Raw genomic sequence first — 21226 nt, 5'->3', positions numbered from 1 at the left:
CATCTAAAGCTCAAGTAAAAGAGCTGGTGTTGAAAAAGGATCCAAATCAATGCCTTTTCAATGAGGTTGACACCGAGGTGGAATGTCAGGATTAAACATCTAGTCTGATTGGCTTTCTTGAAGAACATGACCCTTTTCTTTAAAAGACAGACAGAACTGGTCCAAATGGAGGCTGTGAGTGGGTTGCCACCTGCAGTAGTGTAGCGTACATCTATCACTGAATGAGAACGGATCAGCCATGCAGGATCAGATGAACAGTCCCAGTAAGTTAGTCATTATCACACCCAGCTCTATCTTGAGTCAGAGACTCAGGCTCATGCAGTGGTGACATGGTTGGTCTCTGAGTGAGGAGCTCTCCTCCCTGCGACCCTGTGTCTGATGAGATGCATGCAGACTCAAGAGCACCAGGAGCGAGACGTTGCTCGTTCTCATTACCACCACTACTGGGGTGATAGACTGCACCTTCATATTCTACTGCATCTAATGTCTGCCTAAAACTCTGCGCCACGGAGCACTCACTTCCCATCACACCAACACATCAACAAGAGCGGCATGCGGTGAGAGAGACACACCTACACGTTCAATACGCTGTTACTACTACAGTACCTCAGGGTGGGAACTGTGGTGTGACAGCACGGTGACAAGACTTAAAGGGCTTTGTCAAATGTCGGGGTATCCCACAGTCAAATGTCGGGGTATCCCACAGTCAAATGTCGGGGTATCCCACAGTCAAATGTCTTAAATGTCACTTTCAAAACATCAGTGTGATGAGCTGCTTTGATGGCATATAATTGTTACTGCCTGGAAATTGATTAAGCGTCTATCGCAGGGCTCTCCAACCCTGTTCCTGGAGAGCTACCGTCCTGTAGGTTATCTAGCACACTCGATTCTAATAATTAGCTGGTTGAAAAGCCGAATCAGTTACGTTGCAAATGGGGTTGGAGCGAAAACCTACAGGAGGGTAGCTCTCCGGGAACAGGGTTGGAGTGAAAACCTACAGGAGGGTACCTCTCCGGGAACAGGGTTGGAGTGAAAACCTACAGGAGGGTACCTCTCCGGGAACAGGGTTGGAGTGAAAACCTACAGGAGGGTACCTCTCCGGGAACAGGGTTGGAGTGAAAACCTACAGGAGGGTACCTCTCCGGGAACAGGGTTGGAGTGAAAACCTACAGGAGGGTAGCTCTGCGGGAACAGGGTTGGAGTGAAAACCTACAGGAGGGTACCTCTCCGGGAACAGGGTTGGAGTGAAAACCTACAGGAGGGTACCTCACCAGGAACAGGGTTGGAGTGAAAACCTACAGGAGGGTAGCTCTCCGGGAACAGGGTTGGAGTGAAAACCTACAGGAGGGTACCTCTCCGGGAACAGGGTTGTAGTGAAAACCTACAGGAGGGTAGCTCTCCGGGAACAGGGTTGGAGTGAAAACCTACAGGAGGGTAGCTCTCCGGGAACAGGGTTGGAGTGGAAACCTACAGGAGGGTACCTCTCCGGGAACAGGGTTGGAGTGAAAACCTACAGGAGGGTAGCTCTCCGGGAACAGGGTTGGAGTGGAAACCTACAGGAGGGTACCTCTCCGGGAACAGGGTTGGAGTGAAAACCTACAGGAGGGTACCTCTCCGGGAACAGGGTTGGAGTGAAAACCTACAGGAGGGTAGCTCTCTGGGAACAGGGTTGGAGTGAAAACCTACAGGAGGGTACCTCTCCGGGAACAGGGTTGTAGTGAAAACCTACAGGAGGGTAGCTCTCCGGGAACAGGGTTGGAGTGAAAACCTACAGGAGGGTAGCTCTCCGGGAACAGGGTTGGAGTGGAAACCTACAGGAGGGTACCTCTCCGGGAACAGGGTTGGAGTGAAAACCTACAGGAGGGTAGCTCTCCGGGAACAGGGTTGGAGTGGAAACCTACAGGAGGGTACCTCTCCGGGAACAGGGTTGGAGTGAAAACCTACAGGAGGGTACCTCTCCGGGAACAGGGTTGGAGTGAAAACCTACAGGAGGGTACCTCTCCGGGAACAGGGTTGGAGTGAAAACCTACAGGAGGGTAGCTCTCCGGGAACAGGGTTGGAGTGAAAACCTACAGGAGGGTAGCTCTTCGGGAACAGGGTTGGAGTGAAAACCTACAGGAGGGTAGCTCTCCGGGAACAGGGTTGGAGTGAAAACCTACAGGAGGGTAGCTTTCCAGGAACAGGGTTGGAGTGAAAAACTACAGGAGGGTAGCTCTTCGGGAACAGGGTTGGAGTGAAAACCTACAGGAGGGTAGCCTTCCAGGAACAGGGTTGGAGAGTCCTGGTCTATGGGGTGTGATGTCAATGTCTTTAGTTAGAGTGCTTTTTGTGGAATACCCTTTGATATGAGGAGGACACACACAGACTGATGGAGGAGATGCATGGTGTGTGTGCAGACTTAAACACACACAGACTGATGGAGGAGATGCATGGTGTGTGTGTGCAGACTTAGACACACATCGTCGTGTGGAGTGGAGACACAAACAGCAGGAAGACAAGTGAATCGGACCACTTACATGGGTACATTGGACGCGCACGGGAAACTGACTTCTTCAAAGCGCAGAGTTTTATTCCAGACAAAAAGAAGTACACTTCGATGTAATAGAATAGGCCACCGCAGAGATCAATACTACACTCTGTGTAGAACCAACAGCCATGCACACTTAGGGTTCCAAACAGACTAGCTAGGAGAACAATCGCTACAAATTCCCATGCACTGACAGACTTTAGTCAACAACATGAAATAAATGATTCATTCCAATCAACTACTGCCTTTTTCTGTTTTATGGATAAAAAGACCTTCATAAAAGTAGCAAGGCATTTTCAACTTTGAGAAGATGTCATGCTTAACAACCAAAAGTCCACATCACTATCACCAAAAATCATCTAGTCTTAACAAAATAGCCGATATAAAAGACATGCAAGGAATCCCAGACTGTCATCACTAGCGCTGCAGTGACAGCCATGTTACAACACCATAGTATTATCATGCACACATACTTCCAATAAATCCCATGCAAAAGGACAGCAAACAGAATATACACACTCCTGATTTCAAAAACAATCTGGTAAAATACTACCATGGTATATCTTTCAGAGTTTCCTAAGCAAAACAATGGGTTAGGAAACTGAAAGACATACTACGGTAGTATTTTAAGGAAAACAATGGGTTAGGAAACTGAAAGACATACTACGGTAGTATTTTAGGCAAAACAATGTGTAATCTAAGCCTAGCCTAGTACGGGACCATTAACACATCTAAACATTCCTCATGTCAGAACATTGCCTCTAAGCTTAGCCAGTTTTAAATTAGCGTCTTCACATTTGTTAGAATAACAGACAGTTAAAAAACAAACGTAAATTATATGACCAATGACAAAGCTAGGGTTGCAAACAACTTCTAGGAGAGAGAAGAATCGTCACATAGCAGTGCCTCAAAGGCATGCTGGGCTTTTCCTCCGGTGTTGAATGAGTGTATAAATACAGAACAACCTTTATTTGCCCTTAGTCTGTACGGCTGTTCTATCCCATGCACTAGTCAAACACAGACAAACCTGATGACAGACACTCCTGTTGACCCCATGCAGATTACAAAGGCCTGGCCACAGCTTCAGAGAGATCAACTACTGTCACACATGCAGCAATGATAAAAGGTGAAGGGGAGAGAGAGAGAGACACACTTCCTTACAATTAAAGTGATAAAGTTCATGCATGAAATAAGAAGATACTCCAAAGGCTACATAGACAGAGGTTACAGAACCACCAGGGCCAAACAAATAGGTTGTTGATTTATAGAAGTTTAACTGATGTGGGTTTTCATTGGGCTCCATCAGTATCCATTCAACTTGCTGATTGACTGAAGGTGAAATGTAGGATGTATAGACCATTGGATGCAGGTGGCATTCAGAACCAGATGTTTGAGAGCTGACAGATGAAACCCAAGCGGGTCCAGCCATCACCATCATGCAGGACACAACTACCACAGTTAACCACAGCAAGGAGGCAGGAGCCCATGCAGGATCGTGATTGGCTAAGAACCTGGCCTAAAATAGATCTGCTCCAGAGATGGGCAGGATATCAGTGGCACGCAAACGGACAATATGTCAAAGAAAAACATGCATCTTCTCAGCTTCTCCCCAACTCTGAAACAGTCACATACGAGCCAAAGCTTATTAAAAAAAATGATAGTGAAAGGAGGGAGCTTAATATCAAGGATATGGCGTAGTTATTTTACAGATTGAGAGGAGAGCACTGTGCTGCATGCTGGAGGCCAGGAGCCATAAGCTTGTCACTCGCACTTTGCAGCACGGGGGGGAAAAAGGAACATTCTAGACTAGGAACTAAGATATGATCAACCTGGCTACAATCGGCCATGCATCATCGTCTCATCACGCTCTCCTAATGTCCCGCGGTTCCAGCAACAGAGAAAGATGATTTAGATTGTATTTTGAAATCAAAGCAGTGGAAGCTATAATAAGAAATGGTGCAAGACAGAACCGAGACCTAAACGATTTAGAGAGCGAAAACTTCCCAGCATGCCTTGAGGTGTCAACTCTCCCCCCGCCCCAAATTAACCAGGAAACAAGAAACACCCCAAAAAAAGGCAGCAAACCATCTGGGGGGTACCAGCAGAGACCACATCAGAGCATGTCAGTGGAAAAGGATGGCAGCTAGCGAATCAGTGTACAGGCAGAGGAACGATGGTAGGAGGAGGAGATGGGTTAAATTACCTCTATCTTGCGACCTTCCACTAGCGTGCCGTGAAGCCTTTCCCGGGCTTTCTCTGCGTCGGCGCTGGTCTCAAACGTGACAAAGCCAAAGCCCTGGGGTAAACAGACAGAGGGCCACAAAGACAGCACCACAAAGACAGCGTAAGGAGAGGGGTGGAAGAAACAGACCAGTTGTTCTGTAGAAAATCAAAACACTTTGATTTAGCTAGTTTTACTCATTTCATTACACATTTACTGAACAGGTACACAGTTATAATCACTGGTTAATACTGTTGTTTGTTCTAGAACTGATATGCGGTGGTTACTGATTAGTGAAGGGTTGGGCAAACGGAATGCCGAAATTCAACAGAGGTCCGCACAGATTTTCTTGGGACCGGTTTGCTTTTCAAAATCAATTTGCAGTTATTAGAAAATATATAGGCCCATTATAATTTTGACTTACTTTCAATCTAGTTTCAGACGTTCAATAGTGGCCTGGAGTTCTTTAAAACCATAATACTACCCTATTGTTTATACTATCAGTGCAGGTCAGTAGGACACAGAGTGTGTGGAAAATGTAGCATTGAGACACAGTGAACTTTTTCATCATAGTGTCCACAGCGGTGGGACTGAGGACATGTTTACCATCTCACTCACCTTTGAGCCCCTCTCATTGAAAATGATCTCAACATCAATAATCTTCCCAAATTGCTGAAAATAAACAAAACACAAGAAATGAGGATACAAACAAAAACTTAACTTGCATTATGTACTCAGTGTAATTAAATTACAAATCAGGGGTGAACTACACCTGCAGCTCACTAGGAGGCAGTATTGTACCAAAATAAATTCAATCAAATTGCACCTACCTTCTATTGTCTATTTTTCTATCCCTTTGTTACTACATGCCTTCCTTTCCTCACTCGTTCACTAACTACTGACTACCTCTCTGTGGCTCTCATGGCCCTATGATAGAGAAAATCAAAGGACATGAGTGTTCCTCCCTTTGTGACTGTCTGGCCCTTTGTTCTTCTCAACACCCAGTCTGACACCAACCATCAATTAAACAACAGGAGGGTTAAACTGATTTACTCCTCATCTCAAAGTGCAGCAAGGAAGTTCCCAGATTCTTACCCCAAACATCTGCCTGAGGTCAGGGTCTCGGAAGCGGAAGGGGATGTTGGAGACGTGAAGTCGTTTTGGGGTTCCTTTGGCCTCTGCGGAGTCAGCCCCGGATACTCCTGCTAATTCTACTGCCACGCACTGCCCCACTCCATCTACCTGACCTGGGGACACTTCTGTCTGCTGGGGAAGAGAGAGAGTGGAGGGAAAGGGAGAGGCTGATAAATGGAATAAACATAGTAATTATGAACATTTTTGGGACAAATGCAGAGTGAACCTAACAACAAAACCAACCACAACACTCACCGGGGTGGGTAAGATGTTGGAAGTGGTGGCTGAGCCATTTGTTCCAGCCCCTGAATCCGAAGGCCCCTGTCCACTAGCACCAAACAAAGCACCGACAAACTCTGTCCCCAGGCCGTTCTGCGGAGGGGGTGGTGGAGGGAACACTGAGAAGGGCGGGGGCACCAGCCCCTCCTGGCCCCCCGTTGAATCTTGAGAACCCTGACAGAGGAGAAGACGGGGTTAATACTAGTAGGCATTACTGTACTGTACCGTGCAGATGGAGGGCAGGGAGAGAGACTAGAACGAGGGTTAAAAACACAGCTTCAATTTCACCCTCACTCCTACTCTCTCTCTCTCTCTCCATATCTCTGACAGCAGAGCGTTTCAGTCAGCCTACCATGAAATATTCACTGCAACCACATCTATTATTGACAGTGACAAAATCTGATACACACATTGCTACACAAGCCTGCTCACTATCCATGTACACGCATATCCAGAGAATATTTACAACAATGAGTACCTGTTATACCCCGTGAACAGATACCGCCATCCTTTTTAGTTACACTTGATATGAATTCATATCAGAACCAGTTGAGTTGGGAGACGGCTCCAGGCCATTGCCACAGCACTGTTACTATACTGTCTTCATGATAAGCCCGGTAATGGATTGTAGCTCCGGCCGGTCACGATTTTAAAAAAGGTGTCAGTTATATGGTGACACTGTGATATAGCACTCCTCAGTCACACACTCAAGGACATCCTGTAATAACTTCAAAAACACCCCAACTGTGTTCAGAAAGAGCAAAGCCTGTAGGGGGAGGGAGGAATGAGGTGGGGGGCGCCATTTTGTTTCAGGCCATGAAACTGCTTCGTGGCCTTCCAGGCGTGATGACAGCATCCAATACCATTAAAACGGGCCAGTCAGTCAGCCGGCCAGCCAGGCCTGGGCGAGGCGACACCCAGGCTCCAGACAGCCTTTTTAATTACCAGGGAAAACTAAGTTGCGGGGCAGTAAAGCAAATGAGGATTCACTAATCCCAGAGACTGCAGACTTCTCATCTTGAAACGACAGTGGAAAGAACCGTCCCGGCTACTGTTAAATCCCCTCTACTTGATAAGGAGGACTGAGCTCTCGGTTCTGTGCCTCCAAGATAACGAGGGCAACAAAAGTAGGTTTAATTCAGAACAGGGTGGAAAAAGTGTTCTACTGCTATATTCCCCCAGCCTCTCCTGATGTATTCTGGTCCATATGAATCGCTTATGAGGCTGACTGCAAACTGCATTCATTGCAATGTCATTAACTTAATAATACCAATAGCACATAAGTCCTGCATAAAACGGGGAGGACGATTAAATGAAGGAGGATTCCAAATAGGTTAAATGGACTCCCTCCTGTAAAGACATGTCATCCATAAACATGTAGAAGTCTGGAACCAGGCAGTAAAGGGTGCTCCCCATCATCTGAGTCACAGTGACCAAATCCAAATCTGTGTTGGAGGCTCAGAGGATGGGGGAGGGGTGGAAGCAAAGTGGGTGTTTCTAACTGTACAGTATCTCGATCATGTGAGTACTGGAATGGATATTTAGGCTACTCATTGGTATCCACTGAAGGATGGACACAGCTAAATAGTAGAGAGAAGGTACTGGCTGAAGGCTGGTAGCACTCAACCCATTGGCCAACTGGACATTCCTGCCACACTCACTGAGAGGTAACAGTAACACTGCCCTAAATGGCAGTATCTCACACACAGAGCAGGAGAGGAGGAAGAGAGAGAGAGAGAGGAGGGAGAGAGAAGAGGGAGAGAGAGAGAGGAGGGAGAGAGAGAGAGAGAGAGAGAGAGAAGCGGGAGAGAGAGAGGAGGGAGAGAGAAGAGGGAGAGAGAGAGAGGAGGGAGAGAGAGAGAGAGAGGAGGGAGAGAGAAGAGAGAGAGAGAGAGGAGAGAGAGAGAGGAGGGAGAGGGAGAGGGAGAGAGAAGCGGGAGAGAGAGAGGAGGGAGAGAGAAGAGGGAGAGAGAGAGGAGGGAGAGAGAAGAGGGAGAGAGAGAGGAGGGAGAGAGAAGAGGGAGAGAGAGAGGAGGGAGAGAGAAGAGGGAAAGAGAGAGAGAGGAAGAGGGAGAGAGAGGGAGAGAGAGGCTATTATAAAAGGGAGTCATGCTGTATTGCAAAAAGGAAAGAATGAAATCATGTGGAAAAACATATTAAAAACGGAAACTGAAAATGATCAAATTGTTTACAAATTTCAAGAGACGGGGGTCTGGGGGGGGTCTGAAACCCTGTACAGTCAAATTGTATAATATTTCATAAATATGTATAATTGTATACGATATCATAAATATCATAACTCACTAGTAAGCCACTAGGTGATGTTCAAAGGCAATGCAGGATTGAATATAAAACAGTCTAAGACAAATCTCATTTGACCACAAGGTACCCTTTCAAAATAACTTCAGATTTACTGTTCTGCATGAACGTATAACACAATATTAAATGCACCATCTGAATTACGATAGGCTAAACTCTGCATCCCTCTCTCTCTTCACACACCACGGCGGTAGTACAGAAGTGTTACCTGAGACACCATAGGTTTTTCCATACACCAGGAGGACCGGGGGGGAGAGAGAGGGCTTGCAATGTGGGTCAAAATATTCAGCGAACGTTGCGAGAGTGCATGCGTTAAAATGTGTGCAGTGACTGCAGCGTAATGAAATAATTTGAATTCAGTTGCACAGTACAGTAGACAGTCAGTGAAGAGTGTTAGTAGACTGCAGTAATCTCTTTAACCTGCTAGTTACTCTAATCCCAATCCGTGTATCATGAATGAATAACTGAATGACCACTATTAATCTAATCTAGTGTGACGCATTGCTTTGCATTAAATATGCCGCCTCTTCCCCCCTCTCTCTCCAATGCAGTAGTACGCTCCTCTTCCTTTTTCTGCAGCTGGAGAAATAGATATGCTTTCTCTCTCCTTTTTCCTCTCCTTCTTTCTCCCTCCTCGCTTGATGAAATCCAGACGAGGGTTTCTACCTCCGCCCCGCCTCCCCCAAGTCAGTCAAAGCCACCGCCGCTATGAAACGTGACCCACAGATCCCAAGAGCCAGTCAAGCATAGAGCATAGCCGCCTCCCATCTCCATGTAAGGGCGCCGCAGTACTGAAACCCTGTCACTCCTTCAGGGAGTCAACCAATGAAAATCACAACACATAATATACAGCCTATTCCAACATGGTACATTAACAGCTAATTGGCTTAAACCCTACAGGCACCACAAGCTAAATAACACATGGCAATTCATTTAAGGGTAACAGAGCATTAGACTCTTAACAAAAGAGTTGGTCAGTTTCTAAAGGTCCGGTGGTAGTACAGGCTATTGTATTCACTGACTCAGTCAATATGACATAAACACACCAAAGAGATCAGAGGTTGTTGTTGGCCATGAAGGATGGGACCATGCAAGGGCAGTTGGAGGTTCAGCCGTACCACACTGATTCTGAAAGCCTGGCTGGACCCGTCTCACAGGACTTCCCATTATATGCTCCTACAGACGGCCCAACGTGAGCCACGTCCACTACGGCACCAACACCATGGTGGCCATACACGCTCCCAAAACTCTGAAAGACGTCTGGTATGGTGGAGGAGCAAACCTCCTCCCTGACACTTAACCTTTGCCAAGTTCACTGACATGACCCTCCTAATCCTTCGTTCTCTATGAAACGCTGCTCTATGCAGATAATTGCAGTGGGAAACAACCCAGCACCCTAAGACCTAGCCTGCTGTAGGGGGACGAATCAGTGTATTTGGGAGGATTAACATCCATGCCCGATCGCTGTTAAAGTTTCCTCACAATATTTAGTTGAGTCAGCCACCAACACTAGTCAGGATTTCTTCTCTTTCAGCCCAGAGAAGAAGACAAGAGAATAAACGTTGCTGCGCCATGTGTCCATTGAACTGAACCAGCTCCGTCAGCCGATAGTGGGGGAAGGGGCTTAAGGAGCCTCTGAGACTCAACACTGCACTGCAGCAGAACTGGCCATGGTTTCTGTCAGTCACAATAGTGCATGTGTGCAAATTAACATACTTGCTGTGCGGTCTATTCAAAGCTCAATGCTTTTCTGCACGTCCCTTGAGCCAGCTGGATTGTCAGTACTGCAGGTTTAGATGGGCAGAGTGAGGAGCAGCAGTAAGCCTGTAGTGGAGACAGATGTCTCAGAGTGCATTAGTGCTGTAATATTGTCTGCCAGTTCTGCAGCAGTTTGGTTGGTGCAAATGTGAAGCAGCAGGTAAGTCTCGTACCCCTGGGGGCGAACACTTGGGTGGGGCTCCGCAAAATACTTTCAATCCCTGCCTTCCCTCTCTAAACCAAGCAGGGTGCTGCAGTAATGGAGGTGAGGCAGTAAAATACACCACAATCCCTGCCTTCCCTCTCTAAACCAAGCAGGGTGCTGCAGTAATGGAGGTGAGGCAGTAAAATACACCACAATCCCTGCCTTCCCTCTCTAAACCAAGCAGGGTGCTGCAGTAATGGAGGTGAGGCAGTAAAATACACCACAATCCCTGCCTTCCCTCTCTAAACCAAGCAGGGTGCTGCAGTAATGGAGGTGAGGCAGTAAAATACACCACAATCCCTGCCTTCCCTCTCTAAACCAAGCAGGGTGCTGCAGTAATGGAGGTGAGGCAGTAAAATACACCACCATCACGCCATTTCTCAGAACCCGGCATTCATATGGTTGGTTGCGGTGTTTGCACTTTGCTTGGTTGCTTAGGAAGTTAAATTGATGGGGGAGCAAACAGCATTTATAACGCAAACGCACTCTCACGCATACACTTTAAATCTGGTTTATAATGAAGAAATATCAACTAAAAGAAGGCATTTTCTTAACCTCACTTCTCTCTGATCGCATGGGACAGTGGATGATTGGTGACACCTTTAAAATCCATTCACACTTGAACCCCCCCCCCCCCCCCCCCCCCATTTGGCTGCCCATGCCGTTTGAGAAGAAAAACATGTTTAGGTAACAGCTGCTGATGCCCGAGGGAAGAGAAACGGCAGAGAATTGGGAGAGAGGGGAGGGTCGAGCTCCAAGTCACACAGCCCTAGAAATGCATGTGCTGGAGTTAAAAGCACTTGGGGAGATTCCTGCTGCTAACTGTCCAATCAGCACCCAGAGCACAGAACCTCACAGCATCCCATCCAGTATTGTGGCGGGAGGAAAGGGGAGGCTGGGTCGTACCAACAGAGAAGGATTGAGGGGAAGGAGTCACAACTGTTTCTTGGCACCTGTCTATTTCACTCAGGGGGGGGGGGGGACAGCTGGGTAGACAACAAAGAATTGCTGTAGCACCCCCTTCTCATTCCAACAGCCCCCCACCGCTCCCCCTGGACTAACATGATGTTCTGTACAGTCGGCATGGCCGCAACGTGCGACATACACACAGCTCAACACTGCTAATTTACAGAGACATTTGCAGACGCCTGGACCTCCTTGAGGGCCCTGAAGCACAGCCAGGACCACAGAACATGTTGGGGCAGCAGGCTCATTAGAACATGTACACAGTTAACCCCTCTTGCTGCCAGTAACACATCTACATATTTAAATGATAAAAAACAAGTCACGTTACATAAGTCGTTACACAATACTAGTCACAAAACACTGAGCGTTCCTCAATGTGTAGGCTGTGTGTTTGTGGTAGAAGAGAAACAACAGTATAACTCCACGTAGTAATCTGAGGCCTTAACTTATGCAACGTATCAAAACTAGCTAGGTAAACATCAGTCGAATCAACTGCATATTATTTCAAAACATGTAGAAAAGAGCAAAGCATTTTGTTCTTTAGTTGTTCCAGGTCTAAACCTGCTATACTGGATAGGAACGTACAGAAAACTAGCTATGACATGAACTCACCGGCAACACCGCAGGATAGTACAGCCCCATCATTGTCTGCACAGGAAGGAAGAGTCTCTCGCTCTCTATTCCACTCTGAATGTGGTCTGTTACCATCCGCCGGGAAGCACCTTCTGTCCACGTCTCTCACAGATTCAAATTCTCCCTCGCTCTCCGCCAGTGTTCCCCCTTGCCTTAGCACCACGCAAGCCTTGTGTCCTTGTCACTCTCCCCCTCTTCTCTGTTTGCCCCTTGTCAGTTCTCTCCTCTGACAGCGCAAGTCTCTTCTTCCTCCGACGTGTGTCACTTCTCACTCACACTACCGCTCCTGCTCTGCTCGGTCATGGCTTCTGCATGTTCCATCCCCCTTCAAACTTTCCCTCTCTGTGAGCCTGGCTGGGTCCCTCCTATCCATCAGTCTCTCCATCCCCTCCCCTCCCCTCTCAGGCTAGGTACTGACAGGTTAGGAAGGAAGGAGCTGCTGTTTGGCAGCCCTGAGAAGAAGACGCTCCGTTTCACACTGTAACGCTACCCACTGCATTGCAGGTTTTTTTAATCATTTATTTATTGGATGGCAGCTTGTCAACCCCATGTTAGGCTGGCAGGCAGGCAGGCAGGCAGCTCCCCCTCACCTCCCCATGTTCATTACCCAGAGTGGAAACAGCTTCAAACTGCTACGGCCCAATTCTACACCTTCACAACATGTATATTTATTACTCTGCATTGCGCTTTTTCATTTCCTAATCTACAGTACTGTTGGGGTTCGATGGGAGAGAGGAGTGCAGTTCCCCTGCACTTCTTGTTTTTTTCTCCCATTTTCTGCCCTGCCTGCAAAACGTCTATGCCAGTATGCAGACATCTGCTGAGGTTGGCTACTACAGAGATGGAGAGAGAGAGGGAGAGAGGGAGGGAGGGAGAGAGGGACCAAAAGAGGTGATGGGAGGTGGTGGGAAAGGGGTAAGCGAGAGGCTGAGAGAGGCAGTGGATGCGAGCGAGAGATAACGGGATAGAGATAAAAGGATAAAGGGATGGGGGAAAGAGCGAGGGATGACGGGATTAGGGTGTAAGTGAGGAGGATGAGAGGATGAATGGGGGATGATCTAAGGATTAACTACACAGACTGAACACACTGATAAACACACAGATGCACAGCCATATTTATTGTGCACCCTGGCAGGAATACAAACACACACATGCTTTCAAACAAAGGGCTATCTCCATCACACACATACATTCAAACAATGCCCCTCCCCCACAAACACAGATCATCATAAGGCCATGCATATAGGGATGCACTGATATGGGCATTCTGTGCTGATGCAATAGTCCTAATCAATATATTATTGTCCATGGTGGATTATATATCGATATTGCAATATTAATTTGAAGGCCAATAAATGTATCCCTACATACCAACGAACAATACATAGCTCTACTAATTAGGTAGATTGAATTTATTAGACTATTAAAAGTAGTAGGCTGGTCCAGGCGGAGAGTTAGAATACCTCATGATAAGCTGTAGACCACACTATTTACCAAGACAGATTTCATCTATTTTTTCTTAGCTGTTTATTTACTACCACAAACCTGCACTCAACAAACTGTATAAGGCCATAAGCAAATAATCATCCAGAGGCAGCACTCCTAGCGGCCGGTGATTTGAATGCAGGAACACTGAAATCAGTCTTCCGCAATTTGTGCCAGCATTTAACCTGTGCAACTAGAGGCGAACAAAAACTCTAGATCACCTTTACTCCACACACAGAGACGCATAGCAAAGCTCTCCCTCCCCCTCCATTTGGCAAATCTGACCATAACTCTATTCCCCTGATTCCTGCTTACAAGCAAAAACTCAAATAGGAAGTAGCAGTGACACCCTCAATACGGAAGCAGTCCAATGAAGCGGATGCTAAGCTACAGGACTGTTTTACAAGTCAGACTGGAATATGTTCCGGGACTCATCCGATGGCATTGAGGACTATACCACATCAGTCACTGGCTTCATTAATAAATGCATTGATGACGTCGTCCCCAAGTTACCGTACGTACATATCCCAACCAGAAACAATGGATTATAGGCAACATCCGCACTGAGCTAAAGGCTACAGCTGACGCTTTCAAGGAGCGGGACACTAACCCAGACATTAGAAATCCCACTACACCCTCCAACAAACCATCAAACAGGCAAAAGCGTCAATACAGGACTAAGATCAAATCGAAACAACACTGGCTCTGATGTGGCAGGGCTTGCAAACTATCACGGATTACAAAGGGAAGCCCAGCCGCGAGCTTCCCAATGAAGTGCGCCTACCAGGTGAGCTAAATGCCTTCTATGCACTGAACCATGCGTGAGAGCGCCAGCTCATCCGGACAACTGTGTGATCACGCTCTCAGTAGCCGATGTGAGTAAGCCCTTTAAACAGGTTAGCATTCACAAGGCTAGACGGATTACCAGGACGCATACATGCGCTGACAAGCTGGCAAGTGTCTTCACTGACATTTTCAACCTATCCCTGACCTGGTCTGTAATACCAACTTGTTTCAAGCAGACCTCCATAGTCCCTGTGTCCAAGAACGCCAAGGTAACCCGTCTAAATGACTCGTAGCACTCACATCTGTAGCCATGAAATGGTTTGAAAGGCTGGTCATGGCTCACATCAACACCATGATCCCAAACACCCTGAACCCACTCCAATTCACATACCACCCTGATGGGATCTACAAATGATGCAATCTCTATTGCACTACACTGCCCTTTTCCATTTGGACAAAAAGACAAATCTACGTGAGAATGTTGTTTATTGACTATAACTCAGCATTCAACACCGTAGTACCCTCCAAGCTCATCACTAAGCTAAGGACACTGGATATCCTGACGGACCACCCCCATTTGGTGAGAGTAGGCAACACATCCACCACGCTGACCTTTAACACGAGGGCCCCTCAGAGGTGCATGCTTAGTTCCCTCCTGTATTCCCTATTCACCCACAACTGCGTGGTCGCACACAACACCAATACAATCAATATAAGTTTCACGACGACACGATGGTGGTAGGCCTGATCACAGACGACGATGAAACAGCCTATAATGAGTGTGATGCCAGGACAACAACCTCTCCCTTAACGTCAGCAAGACAAAGAAGCTGATCGTGGACTACAGGATACGGAGGGCCGAGCACACCCCCATTCACATCGACTGGGCTGTAGTGGAGCGGGTCGAAAGCTTTCAGTTCCTTGGTGTCCACATCACTAAGTATCTATCATGGTCCAAACACACCAACACAGTCGTGAAGAGGGCACAACAACGCCTTTTCACTCTCATGAGGCTGAAAAGATTTTGAATGGGCCCTCAAATCCTCAAAAAGTTATACAGCTGCACCACTGAGAGCATCTTAACTGCCTACATAACTGCCTGGTATGGCAACAGCTCGGCCTCCGACCGCAAGGCGGGTAGTGCGTATGGCCCAGGGTAGTGCGTATGGCCCAGTGCATCACCGAGTCCAAGCTCCCTGCCATTCAGGACCTCTATGCCAGGCAGTGTCAGAGGAAGGCCCTAAAAAAAAGTCAAAGATTCCAGCCACCCAAGTCATAGACTGTTCTCTCTGCTACAGCACAGCAAGCAGTACCGATGCATCAAGTCTGGAACCAACAGCACCCTGAACAGCTTCCACCCCCAAGCCATAAGGCTGCTAAATAGTTAGATAAATAGTTAACCAAATAGCTACCTGGACTATCTGCATTGACCATTTTTGCACAAACTTTTTTTGACTCATCACATACACTGCTGCTACTGTTTACTGTCACCTTATTCCTAGTTATATTTACATATCTACCTCAATTACCTCATACCCCTGCACATCGACTAGGTACTGGCACCCGTTGTATAGAACCAAGTTATCTATTATTACGTGTTTATTTCCAAAATGTCTTTCTCTGTATTGTTATTAAACTGGGTAGCGTGGGTTTTCTAAGGTGCTGTATTTAGACTCCAGTCTCTATGGAGGTGTGGGTTCGAATCCCACCTGTACCAATGTTGATGTTATTATGGGGCGGCAGGTAGCCTAGAAAAAATCTGTCATTCTGCCCCTGAACAAGGCAGTTAACCCATTGTAAATAAGAATTTAGCCTAGTTAAATAAGCCTAGTTTAAAATAAAATAAAAATGTTAAAACAAATTAAGGGCCCCCTCAGTAATCATTTCACTGTGAGTCCACACCTGTTGTTTACGAAACAAAAATACATACATAGAAATTAAAGGATAAAACACAAAGCCAGGAGGCTTATTTCCATTGTGGTCCTCAGGTATGGATGTGATTTTGCTGCAGTAAATGCACAACACAATACTGCACAACAGTCAGAAGTTATCTCTTCTATATAATCAGAGCCAGATACAGCACTGTGTGGTCACTGTATACTAAAGTCTTCGAAAGCCAAGTTCATAAACAGATCACTGACCATTTCAAATCCCACCGTACCGTCTCCGCTGTGCAATCCGGTTTCCGAGCTGGTCACAGGTGCACCTCAGCCACGCTCAAGGTACCAAATGATATCATAACCGCCATCGATAAAAGACAGTACTGTGCAGCCGTCTTCATCGACCTGGCCAAGGCTTTCGACTCTGTCAATCACTGTATTCTTATCGGCAGACTCAATAGCCTTGGTTTCTCAAATGACTGCCTCGCCTGGTTTGCCAACTACTTCGCAGATAGAGTTCAGTGTGTCAAATCGGAGGGCCTGTTGTCTGGACCTCTGGCAGTCTCTATAAGGGTACCACAAGGTTCAATTCTCAGGCCGACTCTTTTCTCTGTATATTTCAACGATGTCGCTCTTGCTGCGGATGATTCCCTGATCCACCTCTACGAAGACGACACCATTCTGTATACATTTGGCCCTTCTTTGGACACTGTGTTAAACTTCCAAATGAGCTTCAATGCCATACAACACTCCTTCCGTTGCCTACAACTGCTCTTAAACGCTAGTAAAACCAAATGCATGCTTTTCAATCCTTCGCTGCCCGCACCTGCCCGACTAGCATCACTACTCTGGACGGTTCTGACCTAGAATACGTGGACAACTACAAATACCTAGGTGTCTGGCTAGACTGTAAACTCTCCTTCCAGACTCATTAAATGAAACCAAAATGAAATCTAGAATCGGCTTCCTATTTCGCAACAAAACCCTCAGTCACTCAGTTTTCTCCCTTTTGTTTATGGAGGTGCTATCCTCAGATAATAGCATCGTTTGCTTTCGCCGAAAAGCCTTTTTGAAATTTGCCATGTTGGCTGGATTCACAACCCGTGTAGCTTTAATTTGGTATCTTACGTGTGATTTCATGAAAGTTTGATTTTTATAGGAATTTATTTGAATTTGGCACTCTGCATTTTCTCTGGCTTTTGGCCAAGTGGGATGCTACTGTCCCACATATCCCAGAGAGGTTAATTAACAAACCTCCAGACGAGCTTCAATGCCATACAACTCTTCTTCCGTACGGAAGTAAAACTAAATGCATGCTCTTCAACCAATCACTGCCCGCCTGTCCAGCATCACTACTCTGGATGGTTCTGACTTAGAATATGTTGACAACTACAAATACCTAGGTGTCTGGCTAGACTGTAAACTCTTTCCGGACTCACATTAAGCATCTCCAATCCAAAATTAAATCTAAAATTGGCTTCCTATTTCGCAACAAAGCATCCTTCACTCATGCTGCCAATCATACCCTCGTAAAACTGACCATCCTACCGATCCTTGACTTCGGCAATGTCATTTACAAAATAGCCTCCAACACTCTACTCAGCAAACTGGATGCAGTCCATCACATTGCCATCCGTTTTGTCACCAAAGCCCCATATACCACCCACCACTGCGACCTGTATGCTCTCGTCGGCAGGCCCTCGCTACATATTAGTCGCCAGACCCACTGGCTCCAGGTCATCTATAAGTCTTTGCTAGGTAAAGCTACACTTTATCTCAGCTCACTGGTCACGATAACATCCACCCGTAGCACGCGCTCCAGCAGGTATAGCTCACTGGTCTTCCCCAAAGCCAACACCTTGTTTGGCAGCATTTGCTTCCAGTTCTCTGCTGCCAATGACTGGAACGAACTGCAAAAATCGCTGAAGCTGGAGACTTATATTTCCCTCACTAACTTTATACATCAGCTAACCGATCGCTGCAGCTGTAAATAGCCCATCAAATCTACCTACCTCATCCCCATATTTGTTATTTACTTTGCTGCTCTTTTGCACAGCAGTTTTTCTACTTGCACATCTATCACTAGTGTTAATTGTAATTACTTGCTACTATGGCCTATTTATTGCCTTACCTCCTCATGCCATTTGCACACACTGTATATATATACTTTTTTTCTATTGTGTTATTGACTGTACACTTGTTTATTCCATGTGTAACTCTGTGTTGTGGTTTGTGTCGCACTGCTTTGCTTTATCTTGGCCAGGTCGCAGTTGTAAATGAGAACGTGTTCTCAACTAGCCTACCTGGTTAAATAAAGGTGAAATTAAAAGTAAAAAAATATATACTGACTGACTGGGACCATCATAATCATCATGGCTTCTGTAGCCTAAACATGATGAGTGAGGAGAGGCACTAGACTCATACTACAGGACCCTACCAACCTCCAGACAAACCCACATACGTAGGGTTTTGGCTAAGCCACCATGCAGGGGCGGCAGGTAGTCTAGTGGTTAGAGCGTTGGACTTGAAACTGACAGGTTGCAAGATCGAATCCCTGAGCTGACAAGGTAAAAATCTGCCGTTCTGCCCCTGAACAGGAAGTTAACCCACTGTTCCTAGGCCGTCATTGAAAATAAGTACTTGTTCTTAACTGACTTGCCTAGTTAAATAAAGGTCAAATATATATTTTTAAATTAAAAACATTGACACAGCCAAACCTACAGTCAGATCAACCAGCGCAAAACAGCTCTTAGGAACTCCAGCTAGAGTGTAGGCTAGACTAACTCCTCCAACCCTTTGCATGACAACCGGCTCAACACCTATGTGTACCCGATTACATCACTAAGAACTAGCTAGCATTAAATCATTTGTTGTATGTTTGACTAGTCTTGAATCAAATAAGTAAGTTATGATCCAAATAAACACATGGGAACCTAACTATTTTAACAACCTTACCAAATGCATGTTACTTCAGACGTTTCTAGCCCAATTGCCTCAGCAGGAATTTCTGGCATCCCCATTTTTTTCGCAGGGATTTCTCTCCAAATCTAACATTGGTAAAATTATTTTTACATCAACAAATAATCTTTAATTCATTACATTTTCATCTCTTATCAAAATTAAAAGAAAAACAATTACATTTACTCAATTCAATTGTATTTTTTAAATTATCTTTCCTAAAAATATTTGTATATTGTCCTATACAATAATATGCACTCTTGATTTTGATTAAAAAAATATATTTTGGCAACCCCACTGCAGTTCCTCCGACACAAATTTAGATTTTTACCATAAACTATATATAGTAATATTTAGCATTTCAATGTTTTATTACATAGCTATGCTAAACAAATCTCAAAATAAAATTTTAGAAAACAGAAGCTGGGATATTCCATTTGAATACCACTCATCTAGCCTATATATTACCTCACCACAGAAAGGTTAATTTCAATATGGTGGCTCACTTGCTTCAGTCTCTGTCCTCCGATGCTCTCACTTTCCCTCTCTCCTGCCTGCTTTCCATCCTTCCACCCCTCCTCCTCCCCCTCTCTCCAGCACAAGCAGCGAGCGAGCTGCATTCCCAAGAAAGGAGATGGCAGGGGTAGAGGAACGCACGTTGGAGGAAAAAACACAATGAAGATAAAGCTGTGGAGACCCATCATGTTGAGAGGAGAGGGAGGGCAGGCAGGCAGACCAACACCCCCCTCCTGTGGCTCTGCCAGAGACCTGCACTCACATCTCAGCCATGACAACAGACAGAAGACACAGCACTGTGCTGCTGCTCCCAGGCAGATAAGAGACTCTCAGAAACAGCCCTGTCTGGCGCACATAAGGAACTCATTACTGGAAGTGATATTTAAAACCCCGTCCAAACGCGGACGACGCTGGGCCAATTGTGTGCCGCCCTATGGGACTCCCAATCACGGCCGGATGTGACGCAGCCTGTATTCGAACCAGGGACTGTAGTGACGCCTCTTGCACTGAGATGCAGTGCCTTAGACCGCTGCACCACTCGATATGGAGGGAGACCACAAGAAATTAGAGCGAGAAGGGGAAAGAGAGCAGGGGAATGTGGATTGTGGAAAAGTGTGCACAGCAGCCAAGCAGATCAAATTGATTCAGAGTGGAAAATGCCATCAGTTTCTGTAGGCTATGTTCGTGTTGGGCCTTCTGAAGTACTATAATAGTACTATAACGTGTTTCATGAAACTCCATGATACATCCATCAACTATACCTAAATTAAAGGAGACTTCAGTAAGATGGTACTCTTACCTGGCTGTGAGGTGGGTATCCAAGGAAACCTGGGGTTAAAGGGTCGTTGTTCTAAAAAAAAAAAAAGAAGAAAGAGAGAGAGAGAGAGGTAAGGGTTTGGAAAATGTGATGCGATTCAACATGAGTCTAACATTTTGCAGTGAAGTCACTTTTCAGCTCCAATCTTCACCCCTAACAAAGTAATATGCTCCAGAGGAGAAATAGCCTGGCTGTTACTTGTGATGGGGGAACAATGTATACAGTAAGATATCAGGATGTCATTTTTGCCGTCATTTTGATATTATTGCAAAATTATGTTTGTATTTTTCCTTCTTAGCTTGTTCTCCATCTTGTTTTCAGCACTTTCATTAAAACTCGTTTTCTCATGGCTCGCTCTAGTCCCTCTGCAGCAGACGCAGGGTGAGCAATATGTTTGGAATCGCAACACATATAGAATCGTGAGAATTGCAATACATATATCGGCACCAAAGTATCGTGAGGGCCCTGGCAGTTCCCAGCCCTATCTGTTACGGTATACCCTACAGCCCAATACATTTATGAAAATACGTATGGTGCAGGGAAGAAGCAGGGAACTTAAGGTGGCACATTTCACAAAGGATTATACAAGTTAACATGATGACTCTTTTGGTTTAGACCCGGAGCGCTGCCTCAACCATGTAGAGCAGCTGGTGAATCATTCTGCAGCCAGGCCAGGTCCTTATTCAGCAGACAAAACAAATTGCACTCCGCAACAACAACAAAGAGCACCCTTCCCCCAGTC

General features: G+C 46.0%; 1 protein-coding gene across 10 annotated transcripts in view; it reads right to left on the bottom strand.

Moving 5' to 3' along the window:
* Nucleotides 1-21226, bottom strand: part of LOC139364862 (RNA binding protein fox-1 homolog 2-like) — a 41052-nt gene that overhangs the window by 14463 nt on the left and 5363 nt on the right. For 5 of the 10 annotated variants that reach the window (XR_011626506.1, XM_071102015.1, XM_071102018.1 and 2 more), the window contains exons 2-6: nucleotides 20467-20517; nucleotides 6138-6335; nucleotides 5844-6014; nucleotides 5367-5420; nucleotides 4731-4823 (exon numbers count right to left, since the gene is read on the bottom strand). Coding sequence is in view for 8 of the 10 variants with exons in the window: in XM_071102015.1 (XP_070958116.1) it covers nucleotides 4731-4823; nucleotides 5367-5420; nucleotides 5844-6014; nucleotides 6138-6335; nucleotides 20467-20517 (567 nt within the window). In the remaining 2 variants the exon portion in view is untranslated. Of the gene's footprint in view, nucleotides 1-4730; nucleotides 4824-5366; nucleotides 5421-5843; nucleotides 6015-6137; nucleotides 6336-8688; nucleotides 9105-12021; nucleotides 12184-20466; nucleotides 20518-21226 lie in introns of those variants that run through there. The other 5 variants (XR_011626507.1, XM_071102019.1, XM_071102017.1 and 2 more) reach the window with 3 other exon arrangements.

Source organism: Oncorhynchus clarkii, chromosome 13 (assembly GCF_045791955.1).
Source record: "Oncorhynchus clarkii lewisi isolate Uvic-CL-2024 chromosome 13, UVic_Ocla_1.0, whole genome shotgun sequence".
Classification (NCBI taxonomy): domain Eukaryota; kingdom Metazoa; phylum Chordata; class Actinopteri; order Salmoniformes; family Salmonidae; genus Oncorhynchus; species Oncorhynchus clarkii.
Note: the sequence above shows the minus strand (reverse complement) of the source record. Positions and strands in the feature narration are given on the sequence as shown.